This window comes from Sinocyclocheilus anshuiensis, unplaced genomic scaffold, assembly GCF_001515605.1.
Source record: "Sinocyclocheilus anshuiensis isolate Anshui unplaced genomic scaffold, SAMN03320099.WGS_v1.1 scaffold773, whole genome shotgun sequence".
In the NCBI taxonomy this organism is placed as follows: domain Eukaryota; kingdom Metazoa; phylum Chordata; class Actinopteri; order Cypriniformes; family Cyprinidae; genus Sinocyclocheilus; species Sinocyclocheilus anshuiensis.
Window position 1 is genome coordinate 117,299 of NW_015539930.1, and position 17,125 is coordinate 134,423.

At 34.4% G+C, this 17,125-nt stretch overlaps 1 protein-coding gene across 1 annotated transcript in view; it reads left to right on the forward strand.

Moving 5' to 3' along the window:
• Positions 1 to 17,125, forward strand: part of galnt18b (UDP-N-acetyl-alpha-D-galactosamine:polypeptide N-acetylgalactosaminyltransferase 18b) — a 133,873-nt gene that overhangs the window by 58,064 nt on the left and 58,684 nt on the right. Inside the window, exons 2-6 of the mRNA XM_016483919.1 lie at positions 3,339 to 3,534; positions 5,455 to 5,621; positions 13,851 to 14,034; positions 15,570 to 15,767; positions 15,873 to 15,987. Coding sequence (XP_016339405.1) covers positions 3,339 to 3,534; positions 5,455 to 5,621; positions 13,851 to 14,034; positions 15,570 to 15,767; positions 15,873 to 15,987 — 860 coding nt within the window. The remainder of the gene's footprint in view (positions 1 to 3,338; positions 3,535 to 5,454; positions 5,622 to 13,850; positions 14,035 to 15,569; positions 15,768 to 15,872; positions 15,988 to 17,125) is intronic.

Genomic DNA, 17,125 nt, shown 5'->3' on the forward strand with positions numbered 1-17,125 from the left:
TAAGTACTAGTATCTAATGAATAAGTACTAGTACCTAATAAATAAGAACTAGTATCTAATGAATAAGTACTAGTCACTATTGGAATAAGTACTAGTATCTAATGAAAACATACTAGTATCTAATGATTAAGTACTAGTATCTAATGAATAAGTACTAGTAACTTTACAAAAGACACTAGTACCTAAAGAATAAGCACTAGTACCTAATGAATAAGTACTAGTACTTAATGGAAAAGATACTAGTATCTAAAAAATAGGTACTAGTACCATGAAAATAGATACTAGTACGGCTTATAGATTAAATGTTAAAACGGCTTGCCATAATGGGACACCGTACTGTCTTGTGGACACGTGCACGCGGCGGCCATTGTAAGTCCGTAAGACCGCAAGTGCACATGAAGTGTTCCATTTGGGACAGGGCCAGAATGGATTTAGTGTGTTAAGGGCACTGCGCTTTGCCGTTTTTAAGATCTGGGACAGTCTTGCGCACTTACTTCCTGTCGCGCGCACGCGCGCTCAAGTGGCCAAGACAGCAAGTGCGGGTATTTGGACAAGGCATGTGTATTAGTTAACTCATGTGCACGTGATCTCCCATCAGCGAGTGTGACCGTAAGTATATTTTTCATGCGCAACAATTAAATATCTGATGACTCAAATGCAATTCACCTTTATTCCTCAAGGTGGCACTGTTTGATAGACAACGATGACGTGATGTTTCACTCATAATTACCGCAGGCATAAAACAAAAGATATATCACCAGCAAAAACTGAACTGGCTTGAATGGCTTTACTGCAGAGCAATTACTGTACGCAATGAAATATAAGTGTCACTGTCATTTGATGGTAGATGTGGTGAATAAGCTGCCAGCGATCATCAAAATATTGATTTTGAAGTCCCTGAAATTGATAATTTTGAGAATATGGTTGAGATCGCGAATATGAGCCAGATGCTGAATGTACTGGGGAAGTGCGGTCTGACGATGACAAGTCAGGGACAGTGATGGTAAAATCATCTGCTCAAATTGAACCCTTCTAAGCTTCGAAAGGTAAACAAATATGCTTTATTTTATTATTTTGTAGTTGCTATAAAAATATCAGGAGAAATTTATGCCACTGCAGCAGTTAGAGAGCCATTCGTGTTTGATATATAGGTCGCTAAAGACCCGAATATGTAGCCTGATAATGATTGGCGAATCATCCATGCATTTAAGGGTTAGTAAGAACTGAATATGAAATATAATAAGAATATTAATAAGAACTGAATTTTTTTTTTTTTTAAAAAGCAAAGAAAAATGTTTATATAGAGAGAGATAATTCTTTTATCATGATTATACAGTAATAGGTATTTGTTCGTACATAATAAAACTCTAGGCACTGTTACCATCTGTGCTTAAAACATTTTAATTTTAAGATATATTTTAAGATATATTACTAAAAGCATTATTTTATCTAAGAGTGGACTCAGAAGAAAACCCCAAGCGGGTGACATAGACTGCTTTGGAGTGATACTTAACAATACATATACAAAACTAAATACACGTTTGTTCTGTACAGTGATTATGAAATCTGACAGTATAATGACAAACTATGCAGAAAACATAACTCTACCAGAACAGGCCTAACAGGTTTACGGTGTACTTCAGTAAATGAAACACAGTACTGCACTTCAGACCCCATTTGCACTCTCCTTCATATCAAATGTCACCTATAATTCCAACACTAAAGTCTCCAGTCAAAGTTCACAGCAGGTCGTGATCATTGAGTCAACTTTCATGGAGATGTTTGAGGACTGGTGGAGTTTCCCAATCCCATTCACCTTTTGTTAACCTCTACTATCCTGTAAATGACAAAAGATCAAATAAAAAAAGCACAACATGTGTCTGTTTCTCACACAAATCTATTGTATAACTTCAGCAGACTTGGAATAAAATGCAAGAATGTTTTGGAGCTTTTCCCACTGCCTGAAAGTCTCCATCTAGAATAATAGTCAAAATATAAAGATTACTCTTTATCATTATTCTGATGTTCTCTTGCAAAACATCACATCTTACATCATTAAGATGCCTCACAAAGTTTGTACTTTCCCACAAAATCTGGGACGTCTGCAGTCAGTCATTTAAAATCTATTTAAAATCTTGACAGTCTTCAGCTATTTAACACCAATTATGTTAACAATGAGAAATATGGAATGCATTATTGTGAAGGCTAATTAAAACAGTAGTTTCTACACGCAATACTCTCACTATTCTGTTTTGAAAGTAAGAAGTACATCCTTCTTGGAATTCAGAGTTGCCTGTATACACCCACCCCCACACACACACACACACACACACACACATACACACACATATACATACATACATACATATGCAGAACGAAAACAACAAAACCAGCATATGCGCTGTTATTTTGTTGTTGATTTTTTTTTTGTTGTTGTTATTTTGCTATCCTGTTTAAAAATATGTTAGAATGAACATAAATCCCCCAGCATTTGTGTTTACATAAAGGGAAAACACAGTAACGGGCAAAGATATGTGTTGATTGAATTTTGCTTTAACTGTTTATGACTTTTAGCATACTTTTAAAAAGAGTAGTTACTGAAATAATATATTTAAATAGAAAATTTAAAGTAATATTTTTGGACAATTAATTTCATGTTATTGGCCTTTAAATGAAAATAAATTAAAATTTCAATTTATATTAAATGTAATTAGTTGAATTTGAGTTTTTTGACAAAAGTAGGACATATAAAGTCCTTGTTATATGTAATTTCATAATTCTTTTGTCTTTGAAATGGTTCAAATGTACAGTTAAATGGACTAACAACCTTTGAAACTTGTATGCCATGTATTTAAGTTATATATTTAATGATGAAGTTGCAATTTTAGTGCATTATATTTACTTTAAATGTAATATTGAATAACAAAAGATTCAATATTCAATATGGGTAAAGATAAAAATATATAAAAATCAAATACTTCATGTGCTTTTCTACTGTATGTTAGTCGACACATCAAAATAAATGTCATTCTTTAAAGCACTCCAGAAGATTATTAAAACATGATTTAAAATGTACTTTTAAGGAAAACTTTTAAATTGACATTATTAGAAAGTGTCATGGAGTATAATGTTTTTAAGTTATCTTTAATGGTATGATCAGTACAGTTTTGTAAAAAAATTTAATATTTCAATAAAATTAAGCTTAATTTTTCACAAGAGTTGTCGCGTCATTAAGTTCAATCGATGTAAGATCGTGCATGTAAACGCATTCAGTGTCAGTTCTCTGACACGTTTCATCATCAGGGGAATGCCAACATCTCTCTGTTTGACCCTCATAGAGTCCCCGCTGAAAGGAGACGACAATCAGCTAGATCGATCTTTTTCCGACTCGTCCTTGTTCAACCACTGGGGCCAGGATCTGGGGCCAGAGAGCCGCAGAGTGGCCCTCAAGATGTTTCAGTATTACGGCTACAACGGTTACCTCAGCGACCGCCTCTCCATGGACAGACCCATCCCAGACTACAGACCTGAAGGGTAAGTGTCTGGCAGTCCAGCCTTAAGACTGCCTGTCTGTCTGTCCTTTACTCACTGTCACAGCGAATGCCTGCGTGAACTAATGTGATGGTTGAGCACAAATCAATGTTTGCAGTCAGCAGATGCCCTGTGTTCATTTCTCACTGAAATATGATGGTGATGTAATAGTATTTTGATATATACCCATGGCGTTTTTTTAGAGGAGGCAAACAAGAGCAGTGTGTTCTCAAAAACAAATTCGGATGAGAAAATGATTGCCTTCTTTTTGCCTCCTCGGGTCCACCACACACCACTGATATGTACTGATATAATTATATGTACTATATAATGATTACCATAATCATGTACCATGGTATTTATCATGTACCCCAAGGTACACTACATTTTGTAGATGAAAAAGGTCTGTTATGGGTTGAAAGCATGGCAACATACGGTTTACTCAATCCGACTCTATTTTGACAGGCTTTGAAAGAGGTGTGTGTGGAAAAACATAATTATTCCATAGCCTGTAATTACTGGATGTGTCTTGCTTGCAGCAACATAAAGAACTCCTTCTCATCTGATCACATCTGTTATTTTCTCTCCGTGAAGCCAAATTGCTATTGCATACCTGGGTCTGAAAACCTTCAAAACCCACTTGTTATAAACTCCAGTCTGCCAAGAACATCAAAACATTACCTGTCAATTGTAAAGACCACCATATTTACCAAAAAGGTCCTGTTTGTCTAATTGCCATTTTGTCTTTTGTTAGATTTCTCGGTGTTTTCCACATAAAGGAAACAGAATAGGGCCTGAAACTGAAGATGAAGTCATGTTTTAATAAATGGTCAGCAAAGAAGTTGGCTAACCTTCTGAAAATGCTGATTGTAAACATCAGGAGGTCAAACTAAATATTATATGAGCTGTTTGATTTACTATAAATTTAGCATGAGGTTTGCAGTTTTGCAACTCAAATTTGTGTCTAAATAAATCCTAAAACCCAGATTTGTGGGATCTTGTTATGAGCAACAGTTATTCAATAAACACAAATTTAAATAGACAGCATTTATACAATTTAAGTAGTACCGTTTTTTTTAATTATTTTTTTATTATTTTTTTGTATTTTTTTATCTTATGCTCTTCAGGACTGCATTTATTTGATCAAAAATAAATAAAAACAGTAATATTGTGAAATATTATTACAATTTAAAATAAATAATTTTCTATTTTCAAATTTAATTTTCCATCATTCTTGTGAATTTTCAGCAGTCATTATTCCAGTCTTCAGTGTCACACAATTATTATTTTTCAGAAATCATTTTAAAATGCTGATCATTTAGAATTGGTGCTCTAATATTAATAACGATATTATTAAACTGTGCTATGTTCTTTTTTTTTTCAGAATTCTTTGATGAATTTGATGAGAGTTCAACTGAACAGATTTTATTTGAAATATATATTTTTTTGTAACATTTTAAATGTATTTACTTTCACTTTTGATCAATTTAATATGTTGATAAATAAAATTATTATTTTGTTTAAATCTTACAGCTCCCACAAAAAAATATTAAGCAGAGAGTAATAATAATAATAATACATTTAAAATAAAATAAAAACAGTTCTCAGGTTAACAGTTTTGAATGGTTAAGCATTTACGATGAAATTAGATTATTTTATTGAATTTGAAACCAACATAATCTCAAAATTCTGATTATAATTTATTTTAGTTGTTGGATACATTCAAGAAAGTCACGACCTCATTGTAAGCTGATGTGTTTAAAACTAGCTACTTTGCATACTTGATTCATTTTAGTAATGCTTTAACAAATCGTACACAGGATTTGTGTTTTAGAAACTAAAAGGACATCAATTTGTACCCTATTCTTGGAAATGCCTCCACACATTAACATTTGTGCTCCTTTGTTTCATCTGTCCCTGCAGGTGCAAAAGCATGTCTTACCCATCCAACCTTCCGCAGGTTAGTATAGTCTTCATCTTTGTGAACGAGGCACTCTCAGTCATTCTGCGCTCCATACATTCGGCAATGAACAGAACCCCACGCCACCTACTCAAAGAGATCATACTGGTAGATGACAACAGCGATAACGGTAGGTTTACACACAGCACAAAGCGCTTAAAGGGATAGTTCACCCAAAAATGAAAATTTGATGTTTATCTGCTTACCCCCAGGGCATCCAAGATGTAGGTGACTTTGTTTCTTCATTAGAACACAAACAAAGATTTTTAACTCAAACGGTGTTAGTTTGAGTTAGTTTGAGTCTGTCAGTCATATAATGGAAGTGAATGGTAATCACGGCTTTGAGAGTCAAAAAAACATACACAAACAAAACCAAATTAAACTCTGCGGCTCGTGATGATACATTGATGTGTAAAGACACAAAATGATTGGTCTGTGCAAGAAACTGAACAGTATTTATATAGTTTTTTTTACCTCTGATTCACCGCAATGTCTGAACTGTCCTGAGCGTGTTCGCGTCTTCTTCTTCTTCTTGCTTTACGGCAGATCGCAGACTTAAAAGTGCATTACCGCCACCTAGCTCTCAAATGGAGAGAGATAGGTGGCCATTGACACTCCTAATTGAGATTGTAGATAGAGTGTCAATGGTTCATTTGATGAACACGCTCAGGATGCGCTCAGGACAGTTCAGATATTGCTGTGAATCAGAGGTAAAATAATGATATAAATACTGTTGTTTCTTGTACAGACCAATCGTTTCGTGTCTTTACACATCAATGTATCGTCACGAGCCGCAGGGTTTAATTTGGTTTTGTTTGTGAATGTTTTTTTGACTCTCAAAGCCGTGATTCCCATTCACTTCCATTATATGACTGACAGACTACAACGGTTTGAGTTAAAAATCTTTGTTTGTGTTCTACTGAAGAAACAAAGTCACCTACATCTTGGATGCCCTGGGGGTAAGCAGATAAACATAAATTTTTCATTTTTGGGTGAGCTATCCCTTTAACATGTTTGTCGATTGTGTAATGTTTGTCTCACAAGCTAGTGAGTGCCATTAATGTGAAGCATTGGCGTAACTACTTCCTGAGAGACTGGAAAAAAGCAGCACCGACCTCATGCATTTCCTTCTATTGCTCTCTTGTGTTGGACTAGCTAGTTCTCAGTGAGAGGCTTATAGTCTTAATAATTACCGCTGTTTGGCTTCTCAGCATTCTGTCTTCAGTCGAACCCTTCCGTCTACTTAATTAGCTGCTCTGCTCATTGGATTAAAGTGACTAGTGATGGAATACTAATCAGCTGAAAACTGAGAAATATTTACCCCAGAATGCTTAAACCTAAGAAACGTGATGAATTACTCTGTTTCTCCAACATCATGCACCTCATGTTCTGGACTGTTGTTGCATGTAGCGGGTTTGTCTGCTGGCCTTTTTGCTCATTATTACTTTAATTTCCACCAATTTGGTGCTGCAGTAAGTGCATTAATTTGACAGACTGATGAATCTCCTGTTATATTTAACATTAATAAAAAAATTTAATTATATAACGAGAGGTTGGGATGGCAAATGATCCTGTATTTCAGCTATTTTGTGATTATTGCATTCATTATCAAATTGTCTACATTGAGAAAAAAAAAACTTTTCTGAATTATTCTGTGTTAATATTGTGTGAAACAAATGTTAATTTAATTTTAGTATTATGTACACGTAATTTCCCAATTTATAAATAAATGTATTATTGTATTGCATTGACCTTATCTTCCAGAAAATTCTGCCATAATTTACTCACCATCAAGTTCTTCCAAATCTGTTTCTTTTTTTTTCTTTTTTTTCCTGTTGAACACAAAAGAAGATATTTTGAAGAATGTTGGTAACCAAACAGGATGTTGGCTGGTAGCCACTGAACTTCAAAATTATTATTTTTTTAATATTGTGGAAGTAATATATATATATATATTCCTTACTTAGCATTTTGGTCAGCAGATATATCTAAAATATATCTTATATCTAAAAATATATCTTCAGTTAAGTTAATATATTTTTGTAGGCAATAAAAAAAAACAGCTTAGAAGCAGAATTGCATGCAATATAAGACTTGTTTTCAGATAATCCATAATGATCAGTTACTCAAACATGAACATATGCTGAACATTATTCACCCTTAGGCCATCCAAGATACAGATTTTTTTTTTCTTAATTGGAACAGATTTGGAGAAATTCAGCATTACATCACTTGAATGAATCCTCTGCAGTGAAAGGGTGCCGTCAGAATGAGAGTTCAAACATGCAGCCAAAGGAGCCACAGTACATTTTGTAGGGCTGTCTTGGCTGGCCATTGTCGGTTTTGAGCTGTTAGATGGAGTGATTAATTGATTTCATGAATGTTGCATTATATTGGTTGAGAACTTCGCATTCAGTTTAATACAGCTTAGCTGTCCCAGCTCTTGGAGTCCATACTGATGTACACAAAGATTGAATTATTCTCTTTCTATGACCAGGGATAATAAGGACATCTTCCAGCAGGCAAACCAGGCTTCCTCACAGAACCTGAGCAAACTTTCATTCATCATTGGGTCTCTGTAAGATTGACAGAGAAGGCAGATTGTCCTATGACAGATGTACTAAATAGATGTATACCTCTCGCCCAGATGACATTTTAATTTTAATATTCAGGGTTGTGCGCCATTCTGAACTGAGAATTTGAATGTAATAAAATAGAATTAAATGATTTGAAATTCAAGTAATTTTTTTTTCTAAAAAAGAAATGCAAGGCTTACTGACTTGACAAAGCCTTGTTGAAAAGTTTCAAAAACTTGAAAGTCTAATGGTTTATGTGCCTCTGGACAGAAAAAAGTAATTTTGTACCAGTGTTACTTTCGTTGACGAATAATTTTCGTCATAATGTTCGTCAACGACATTTTTTTCTCTGACGACAACGAGACGATAACGAACTAAAACTCTTTTTGAATGACAAAAACTATGATGAAAATATATTGACATTTTCGTCAACGAATACAAACGAGACGAAAATGTTAGGGAGGGACGATTTGGGAAGAGATTCATTCAATTTCAGAAAGAATCTGCTGCGTGGTTCGGAGGTTAGATATGAACCGGCGGGACATAAGCTAAAATACACTTGCTGCACGTCGCATAAAACGTTCAAAAATGTCAATATGTGGGAGTAAGAGAAGAGCAGACATATAGATAAATCTGACGATGCAAGAGAGAACTCATTTCGGTCCAGTTTTCTGAGCGCAGACACTGAAGCATACACACACAGAGAGCGCGTCTCACAGGGCGCGAGTACTCTTTCGCGTCGCATGAACGGAGAATTACACACAAAATTATGTCAAATTGTCCGTTTTGACGAGTATTCACGTAAACACAGTTGATTACGTCTTAAGTATCAGTACATTGCATCCATTGCAGCTGTGCATTCGGTTTTAAAGGGACAGCAGCCTAATTTAGTTGCTATTGTCCGAGTCATTGATATTAATCAAGCAACAAAAGAAAGACAGAAAATCACGCACTGCTCTTGACTGAAAAGCTTTAGTAGCCCTAAAGATGAATCAAAATTTATTTACAGAAATAAATATGTCTGCTTGAAAGAATCAAGAATATGGTAAACAAGTTGCTATAAAGAATGCAGAATTAGCTTATATAACCATTGGTATTTAATTAAAAAGAAGACCATGTTCTTGTTCTTTATGAGAAGGGGTTTTATTTAATTTTAACATAAAGGCATGTTGTGTGTCACTGCAGTTAATTCGGTGTCTATCATGATAAAACCTTAATATCAAACCTACATAATGAGTTTGGAAATTTTGGTGAAATGCTTAATAAACGCATTACACTGTAACTAAACCCATTAGATTTTAGCCGACTAAATTTACTGTAGATTTAGTCGACTAAAATCTTATGATATTTAGTCAACTAAAACTAGACTAAAACTAAAAACAATTCAGGTGACTAAAATATGACTAAAACTAAATGGCATTTTAGTCAAAAGACTATGACTACAACTAAATAAAAATTTGCTGTCAAAATTAACACTGTTTTGTACTGATAAGTATGTTCATATTACAATATAATAATTTAAAGTGCATTTTAAATTATTATATTGTAATATGAACATTGCTATGAAAATATGAACTTGCTTTAGCATACGAACATTATGACGAAAATTATTTGTCAATGAAATTAACACTGGTACAAAATGACATCATTACAAATGTATAACATATATTTCAATAAATGACATACAGGTTTCAATGGAACGTTTACAATAAATTCTTGTTAGTACATTCAGCAGTACACTTTAACCATATGTATTATGAAATTAGATATAAAGATGTACTTAAGTCCTACTTAAGTGGGTCAAAGAAGCACTTTAAATTTCAGCTAGTTGCATTTAATATAAATTTAAACTATAATAAATTATAATTTAATTGCAAATAACATGCAATTAAGTGTCTGTAAACATGATATTCAGATCATACTTAAATATTCTTTTAAAGTGCATTATTTGAATAATTAGTACTCATTTTAAAAGTATGCCAAAGTTTACTTGTTTTTCACAAGAGATCCTGCAAAAATGAATGCTAGTTTAAATCAGTTTAACATCAAGGACTTAATTAAAATATCTCCTCAAATGCTTTGACACCCAATAAGATTGCTTAGAGACCTTCAGCTTGTCAGTATTCTTTTATATTATCATATTATAATGGCTAACAATAGATTCAGTCAAGCTTAATGTTTGGTATTGACTGAAACAAGAAGTGCACTTCAGATAATGGTGATGAAAGATTGATGCTTTCAGTCATGAGCAGCTCTGAGATAATAGACCTGCTATCCTTTGCTTTATTATGATAGTATCTTCACCAGTTCTTCCAATCAATTGCTATGTGTTCACGTATGTTAATCAGTCATCTTCGACAGGGATGAAAGTTCTGCTCTAATGACCTTTGAGGAAAGTTTTTGGTGAGGTTGAGGATAGAGGGATTTTCTCTGTCAAATAAAATCAGAAGACAGATTTCATTTAGTGTCTCCTGGTTCAATCATAATACTCATATTTGCAGGCGGGGGTAAAGCATTAGAGCAATTTGTAGAGCCACAAGCTGTTCATATCCAATGTTCTCTGGCTTTTGAAAGAGACATTCTCTTCACGTTCACTCGTGCAATTCCACAATCTCAGTGATCGATGAGAGACGCCGTTCGCTCAAGGATAAACTCTATAGGCACGAGCCTGGCTGAGCACAACATCCCACTCAAGGGCAAGGAGAATTACATTGTGGCTATAAGAAAAGTGACCTTTAGCTTCTGTCATACCTGTGGCCAGTGTCAGGATCATTAACGGCAAGGAAATAGAGAAAAACGTCTCAGGTTACTTATGTAACCATGGTTCCCCGAGTAGGGAACGAGACACTGCATCCTCTAGGGGCTCAGATAACAATCGCTGTGATTGGTCCATATTACAAGTTCAGTCAATCATCACCTACACTGGAATCATTCTGTCTGAAGAATATACTACATATCATCATCTCTTTCTATCAGAAATTTAATTTTTTCACTTACATTGAAAACTTTTTCGAAAGGTTTTTTTTTTTTCTCGAAATTGTAAATAAAACATTGTGGTATGTTTTACAAGATAAAACTATTTCAAACTTTTAGAGGAATGTGGAAACAATTGTTCAATGGTGTGTTTTGAGTAGCTTTTTAAAATAATAATACTAATAATAATTAGTAGTAGTAGTAGTATTCAAATTCACCCCATGAACCCTGGTTTTGTATATGTGTTATTTGTGTTGGTTTTGGCAAAGAAGCAGAAACATACGTTTACATATGTAAGCAGATGCAAATGTAAAATAATGTAATCATTAAACATTAAACAGCATATAAATCAAAACTGCCTAACGTTACAGAATGAAATGTCAAAGCCAGGAAGTGGTTTAGTGTTTTTTTTTTAAGTTTTGTTGATGGGAGTGATCTACTCCATCTATGTTTTGATCATAGTTCTAAATATGTTGTCTTTGTAATTATTTGTGAAATTCAATAACAATTTCTGAGTAAAATATGTTTCAAAGTAAATTCTACACCTCTGTTTTTTTTAGATTTGTATTCAGCAAATTTATAGTAAACTGGGAGCTGTGTTTGCCAGAAATTCCATAAAAAGAATGAATGAATGAATGGATGGATGGATGAATGAATGAGTTTCAGGTATTACGTGTTGGCATACTGGTGCCTCTAATTACAACTGATAACTGTATATTTCATTAAATGATATAATATCATTATACCTGTAAGGTATACAGCATAATTTGACAGTAAACCATACATTTTACAATAGTTTGCAGTAAATTTACATATCATGCTATTTACAGTTCTTCATCATATATGGGAAGGTACTGTAACTTACAGTTAATAAATTACTGTAGCACTTTGTTCTGCAAAAATCACAAACATGGGGTTTATTAGGGCTTTATAAGGGTTTTATCTGAAACGGTTTTATACTGATATAAAAAAAAATTGCTCAGAAACCATTTTCACTCAGAAATTGCTATTAAATTTCACATACAATTTCTTAATCACTAATAATTACAAAGAAACGGCAAGTAACACATTGAATTTAGATAATTTAAAGAATAGAAAGACTGAAACATACTCCAATTCAAACATACTCCAATCCAAAATCGAAAAACTTGAAAAGTCATATTTGCAGTTTAATACTCGTTTGAAACTAAGCGAGAGTGATGACTCAACTTTGAATACTCACAAATGAAGGGTTTGAAGGACTGCACCAAGAAAAATAAATCCTTCAATTGTGCACAAAATAATTTTCTGCTCAAAGAGTTGATGATCCATTTCACTATATTACGCTGTTAAAAGGTTTTTAAAAACATTTGTGTACCGCTGGGCCTTGTCTGGATGAGTTTTATTTTTTGAAGTCTTTATGATAATTTATTTGTTTTAACAGCAACAAATAATTGAGTTGGTGGGATTAATTCTCTCCCTGTCCTGTGGCTACACCATCTGCGAAATCATCAAACATGTTTGTCATGCAAACTTAATAGAAAATCAGTTTAGCCCCAGCAAACAGGGAATAAGACGATTAGGCCCTCGACTGAAACGCTTACCAAAAAATAACATGGTGGTACCATGATTCAGTCATGCTTTCAGATGTATTACCATGCTTCTTTGACGTATAGCATGATACTAAATGATTACCATATCCATATATTCATCCACTTGATATTGCTAACGTACAAACATGGCATCACCATTGTAGCAATTCCCAAAAAAAGATCTCAAGAATGTTCTAAAGGAATACGTTTAAAAGTCGATCCATTGCAGTCTTTACACCAGACATACAGTAATGAATTTGTTGTATGGAAAGTAGAATCATGTCTGTCTTTGTCTTTTTCGCATCAACATCCACTGTCTCTTCAAGATCTTACAGTCCTTTCCACCAGTTTCTTCTCTGAGAGGGAGAAATTGAGGTGAAATTAAAAATAAATCAAAATAATTCAATTTAACAGTGAAGCATAACACATGAAGGACCCAAATGAAAACGTAATGACACTTCTTCTTGGTTTGCATTATATATTCATGTGAGGCACCTTCATTTTGACGTGTTGCCAGATTGTTAAAATTTCAATGACAGTAGATCTTAGATCAATGTTGAAAACTGTTTGCTGTTTAATATTGATATAGTAACTGTGATACACTACCATTCAAAAGTTTGGGTAAGTAAGATTGTTTTTTTTTTTAAAAGAAAAGAATAAAAATAAAATTCATATTTTTATAACATTTATAAAGTTTCAAAAGATTTCTATATCAAATAAATGCGGTTTTTAAACTTCCTATTCATCAAATAAAAATATATCAAAATATATATAAAAAAATATTAAGCAGCAAAAACTGTTGTAACATTGATAATAATAGGAATCATTATTAATAATTGAGCAAATAACATTAGTATTAGTATTGTTATTACAGTATGTTAATATTATTATTATGCTATATTAGTATATAGTATTATTACTAATCCAGATAGATAGATAGATAGATAGATAGATAAAATATATTAATAAAAAATATAACAATAATAAAATAAATAATGCATGGCCTGTACTTTTGAGTACTATTGTACTCCTCTATACCTTTGTACATACAGTATCAGTTTATTGTTTAGCTGTTCCAGGCGCCATGAATGAATTCATGAATGTTGTATTGTTTGGTGTGAGAGCACACCGTATCACTCAAGCATCGCATGCAGTTTCACATCCTGGTTCAGTACGGCTTCTCTGTTAAAGTGAACAGGACTGATGTTACAGCTCTTCCTCTCTCTCTTTTCCTCCCAGATGAGTTAAAGGAGAAATTACAGGACTTTGTCAAGGAGACCAATGCCAAGCAGCCCGGTTTCATTAAAATGGTGCGGCACAGTAAGCAGGAGGGGCTGATCCGCTCACGTGTGAGTGGTTGGAGAGCTGCCTCTGCCCCTGTGGTGGCCCTGTTTGACGCCCACGTAGAGTTCAACACTGGCTGGTGGGTGATATGAGAACTCCGGCTATTCCTAGCGCTTCATAGCCAGACTGTTATTACTGCTTCTTTCAATTGAAATGGTCTAAAGGATCAGTGCTCTTGTTCAAGCACTAATAGGAACTGAGGGTCATTTTCTTCCTGAATAGATCTGAAGAAAAAAAAACAGCCTAGTCTAGTTCACTGCTTCATTTTTCTCTCATTTTCATGTTGTTCCAAACCCATATGAGTGTCTTTCCTCCACGAAACATAAAAGGATTTTTTAAGAATGCACACACTGCTCTTTTCCATAGTGCAAAGGACAAAAAGGACAAAAATGCTCCTTAAAAGTAGTTCAAATTACTTCTGTACTATATTCATTTTTTTAATCCATATGAAGGCTTAATGTGCAGCATATGCTGGAAAAACATGCCTTTTATCCAAAAATCCAAAAACCTACCTATACCTACAATTCACTGCAGTTTCCAGCTGAAATGAACACTAGAAGCTGTAACTTAAATTCCTTTTTTTTACACAAATTATGATTGCAGCGAAGATTATTGATTAATAAAGACTTATTTTCACGTGATTCCTTGCACAATATTATGTTGTGACCTGAAACTGTTTTATCATATTACATGCTTTGCAAACTAATACATTTTGATGTTTGCATCACATAAAATGCTCCTTATGTAAGGCTTTTCCGATGTAGTAAACTTGCTCGGTAGAGCACCTGGTACAGCTTTGTACTTGTGAAGTGAAGTGCTCGGATATGAGTCCTGTGAAACATGATGCACCATAAAAGACCTCAATACTTGTAGAAGCAAGCTGAATTGGCACTATTGCTTTAGAAAATTTGTTTTTATTCCATGTTTACTTTTGTTAACACTATCAGTTAGGTTAAGTGTAGGTGTTATGTTGTTTTCAGACAAGATAGAGCATTAATCTTTTAGTGTGACTCACTGGATATTTCCGAACTGCCACCAAATAAACATCAACCAACGTAATAAAACATCGCCAGATTCACGTTTATCATTTTTTGGATAAAACTGATTCTTTTAGTTTTATGCACTCAGAATCTTCATCTCTAACTTCCATATTTCATTCACACTTCATTTTCAAACTTGGCAACACATCGAGTTCATTCTTGGATGAACTATTCCTTTAACCTGGTCCTGTATGAACATAGATCACATAGATGCCCTTCATCATCAAAAGAAGTTCTGGATCTTAGAGTTGGCACACCATGGTTTCTCTCATAGCAATCTGACCCAGATATGTCAGTGCAATTTGAATAACACCCAGAATTTTTCTGCCTTTAATCAGCTTTGATGTGATTTTAAAGCCGTACTGTACTGCTCAATTTGCATCTCTCTAGAAGAATCAGTCCTAAAATAGTACTGAGGATGAACTGACTGAATAGGCACTGTTTGTTATTTAATCGTGTTGAGAACGCACTGCTTGTTCAGCCTCACGTTTCATACTCAAAAAATGCCTTTCTTTATTTTTGGAAAAAAAGCATGCTCACTGGGTGGTAAATTATTTTATTGTTATGTCTACAGGGCTGAGCCTATTCTCCAAAGGATCAAAGAAGACAGAACCAGAATTATATCTCCATCTTTTGACAACATCAAATACGACACATTTGAGATTGAGGAGTACCCACTCTCCGCTCAGGGCTTTGACTGGGAACTGTGGTGCCGGTATCTGAACCCACCAAAATCCTGGTGGAACTTGAAAAACAGCTCTGCTCCAATCAGGTATTTTGTTCAATTTATTAATTTGGGAATTAATTATTATTTATTTATTTTGTATTGCAATAAATATATATTCAGTTAATGTTATTATATCATGTAAATCTCTAGGAGTCCGGCCCTGATTGGCTGCTTTGTGGTGGACAGGGAGTACTTCGCAGAGATCGGCCTGCTGGATGAAGGCATGGAGATTTACGGAGGAGAGAATGTGGAGCTGGGTGTGAGGGTGAGAAACTATATCATTCTGAGCAGGCTATGGAGTAATGAGGATAATGGATTCACTCTTGAAGCATTAATGACTCTAATGGCCCTTCTTTCTTGGCAGGATAGTTCAAGTTGGCACCATTTACTGTATCTCTCGTCAAAATGCATTCTTTTGATCTGGTTGTAATTGTTATGCACTTTAAAAATGAGACTTAGCTTTTTTCAACATCAGTGTGAGTGGGGTTATTAAAACTACATCCATAATCTAATGTTTTACATATTTTGAGATGAAGTAGAGCAAGACAAGTCACTTTTGAATTTAGGGCTGCTACTAACATTTTGGTTACACATTATTTTAAGGTGTCCTTGTTACAGTGTAATTATACATTTAAGTACTGAGTAATATTAATTAACTACATGTACTTACTATATGTTAGGGTTAGGATTAGGGTTTGTCTTAGGGTTACTTGCATGTAATTATGCATAATAAAGGGGTCAATATTTCAAGTTTAAAGGGGTCGCGATTTCAAGTTTTCCTTTCTCTTTGGAGTGTTACAAGCTGTTCGTGCATAGATAAGATCCCTGAAGTTGCAAAGACTAAAGTCTCAAACCCAAAGAGATATTCTTTATAAAAGTTAAGACTGGTCCACGCCACGCCACGTTCTAACATGCCCCCACATGTCTATGTCACTGTGTGGGAAGATTTGCATAACGCTGCCCAAATGTTCACGCAAAAAATGAAGGCCTAACTTTGATTCTCGCTGTAGTATTGTTGCCACCGCCGCCATGTCGTGAAGACGCTGTGTGTTTCGTTGTGAAAGTGAAACTACTTAGTTTGGTCTTCCAAAAGAGGACACAACTAGAAATCAGTGGTTAAGTTGTATTTCCAACACTGTTCCAGAACAGTTCAACCCAAATATTCAGATGTGTGCAGCACATTTTACGGAGGACTGTTTCCTGAACCAGGGAAAGTAGCCTACAATGTCGTCTACACACAAAGGCTGTTTCTATAAAGTTGGGCAATTCCAACTTTGCAAGGACAGTCTGGCGCTTCTGACTCACAGTCTGTAAGTATGTTTTCATATTAAAAGAATTTGCCACTGACTATTCAAACGCGAGTTTTGAGCAGTGTAGAGTAGCACTTGTTGTTTGTCGTTTCT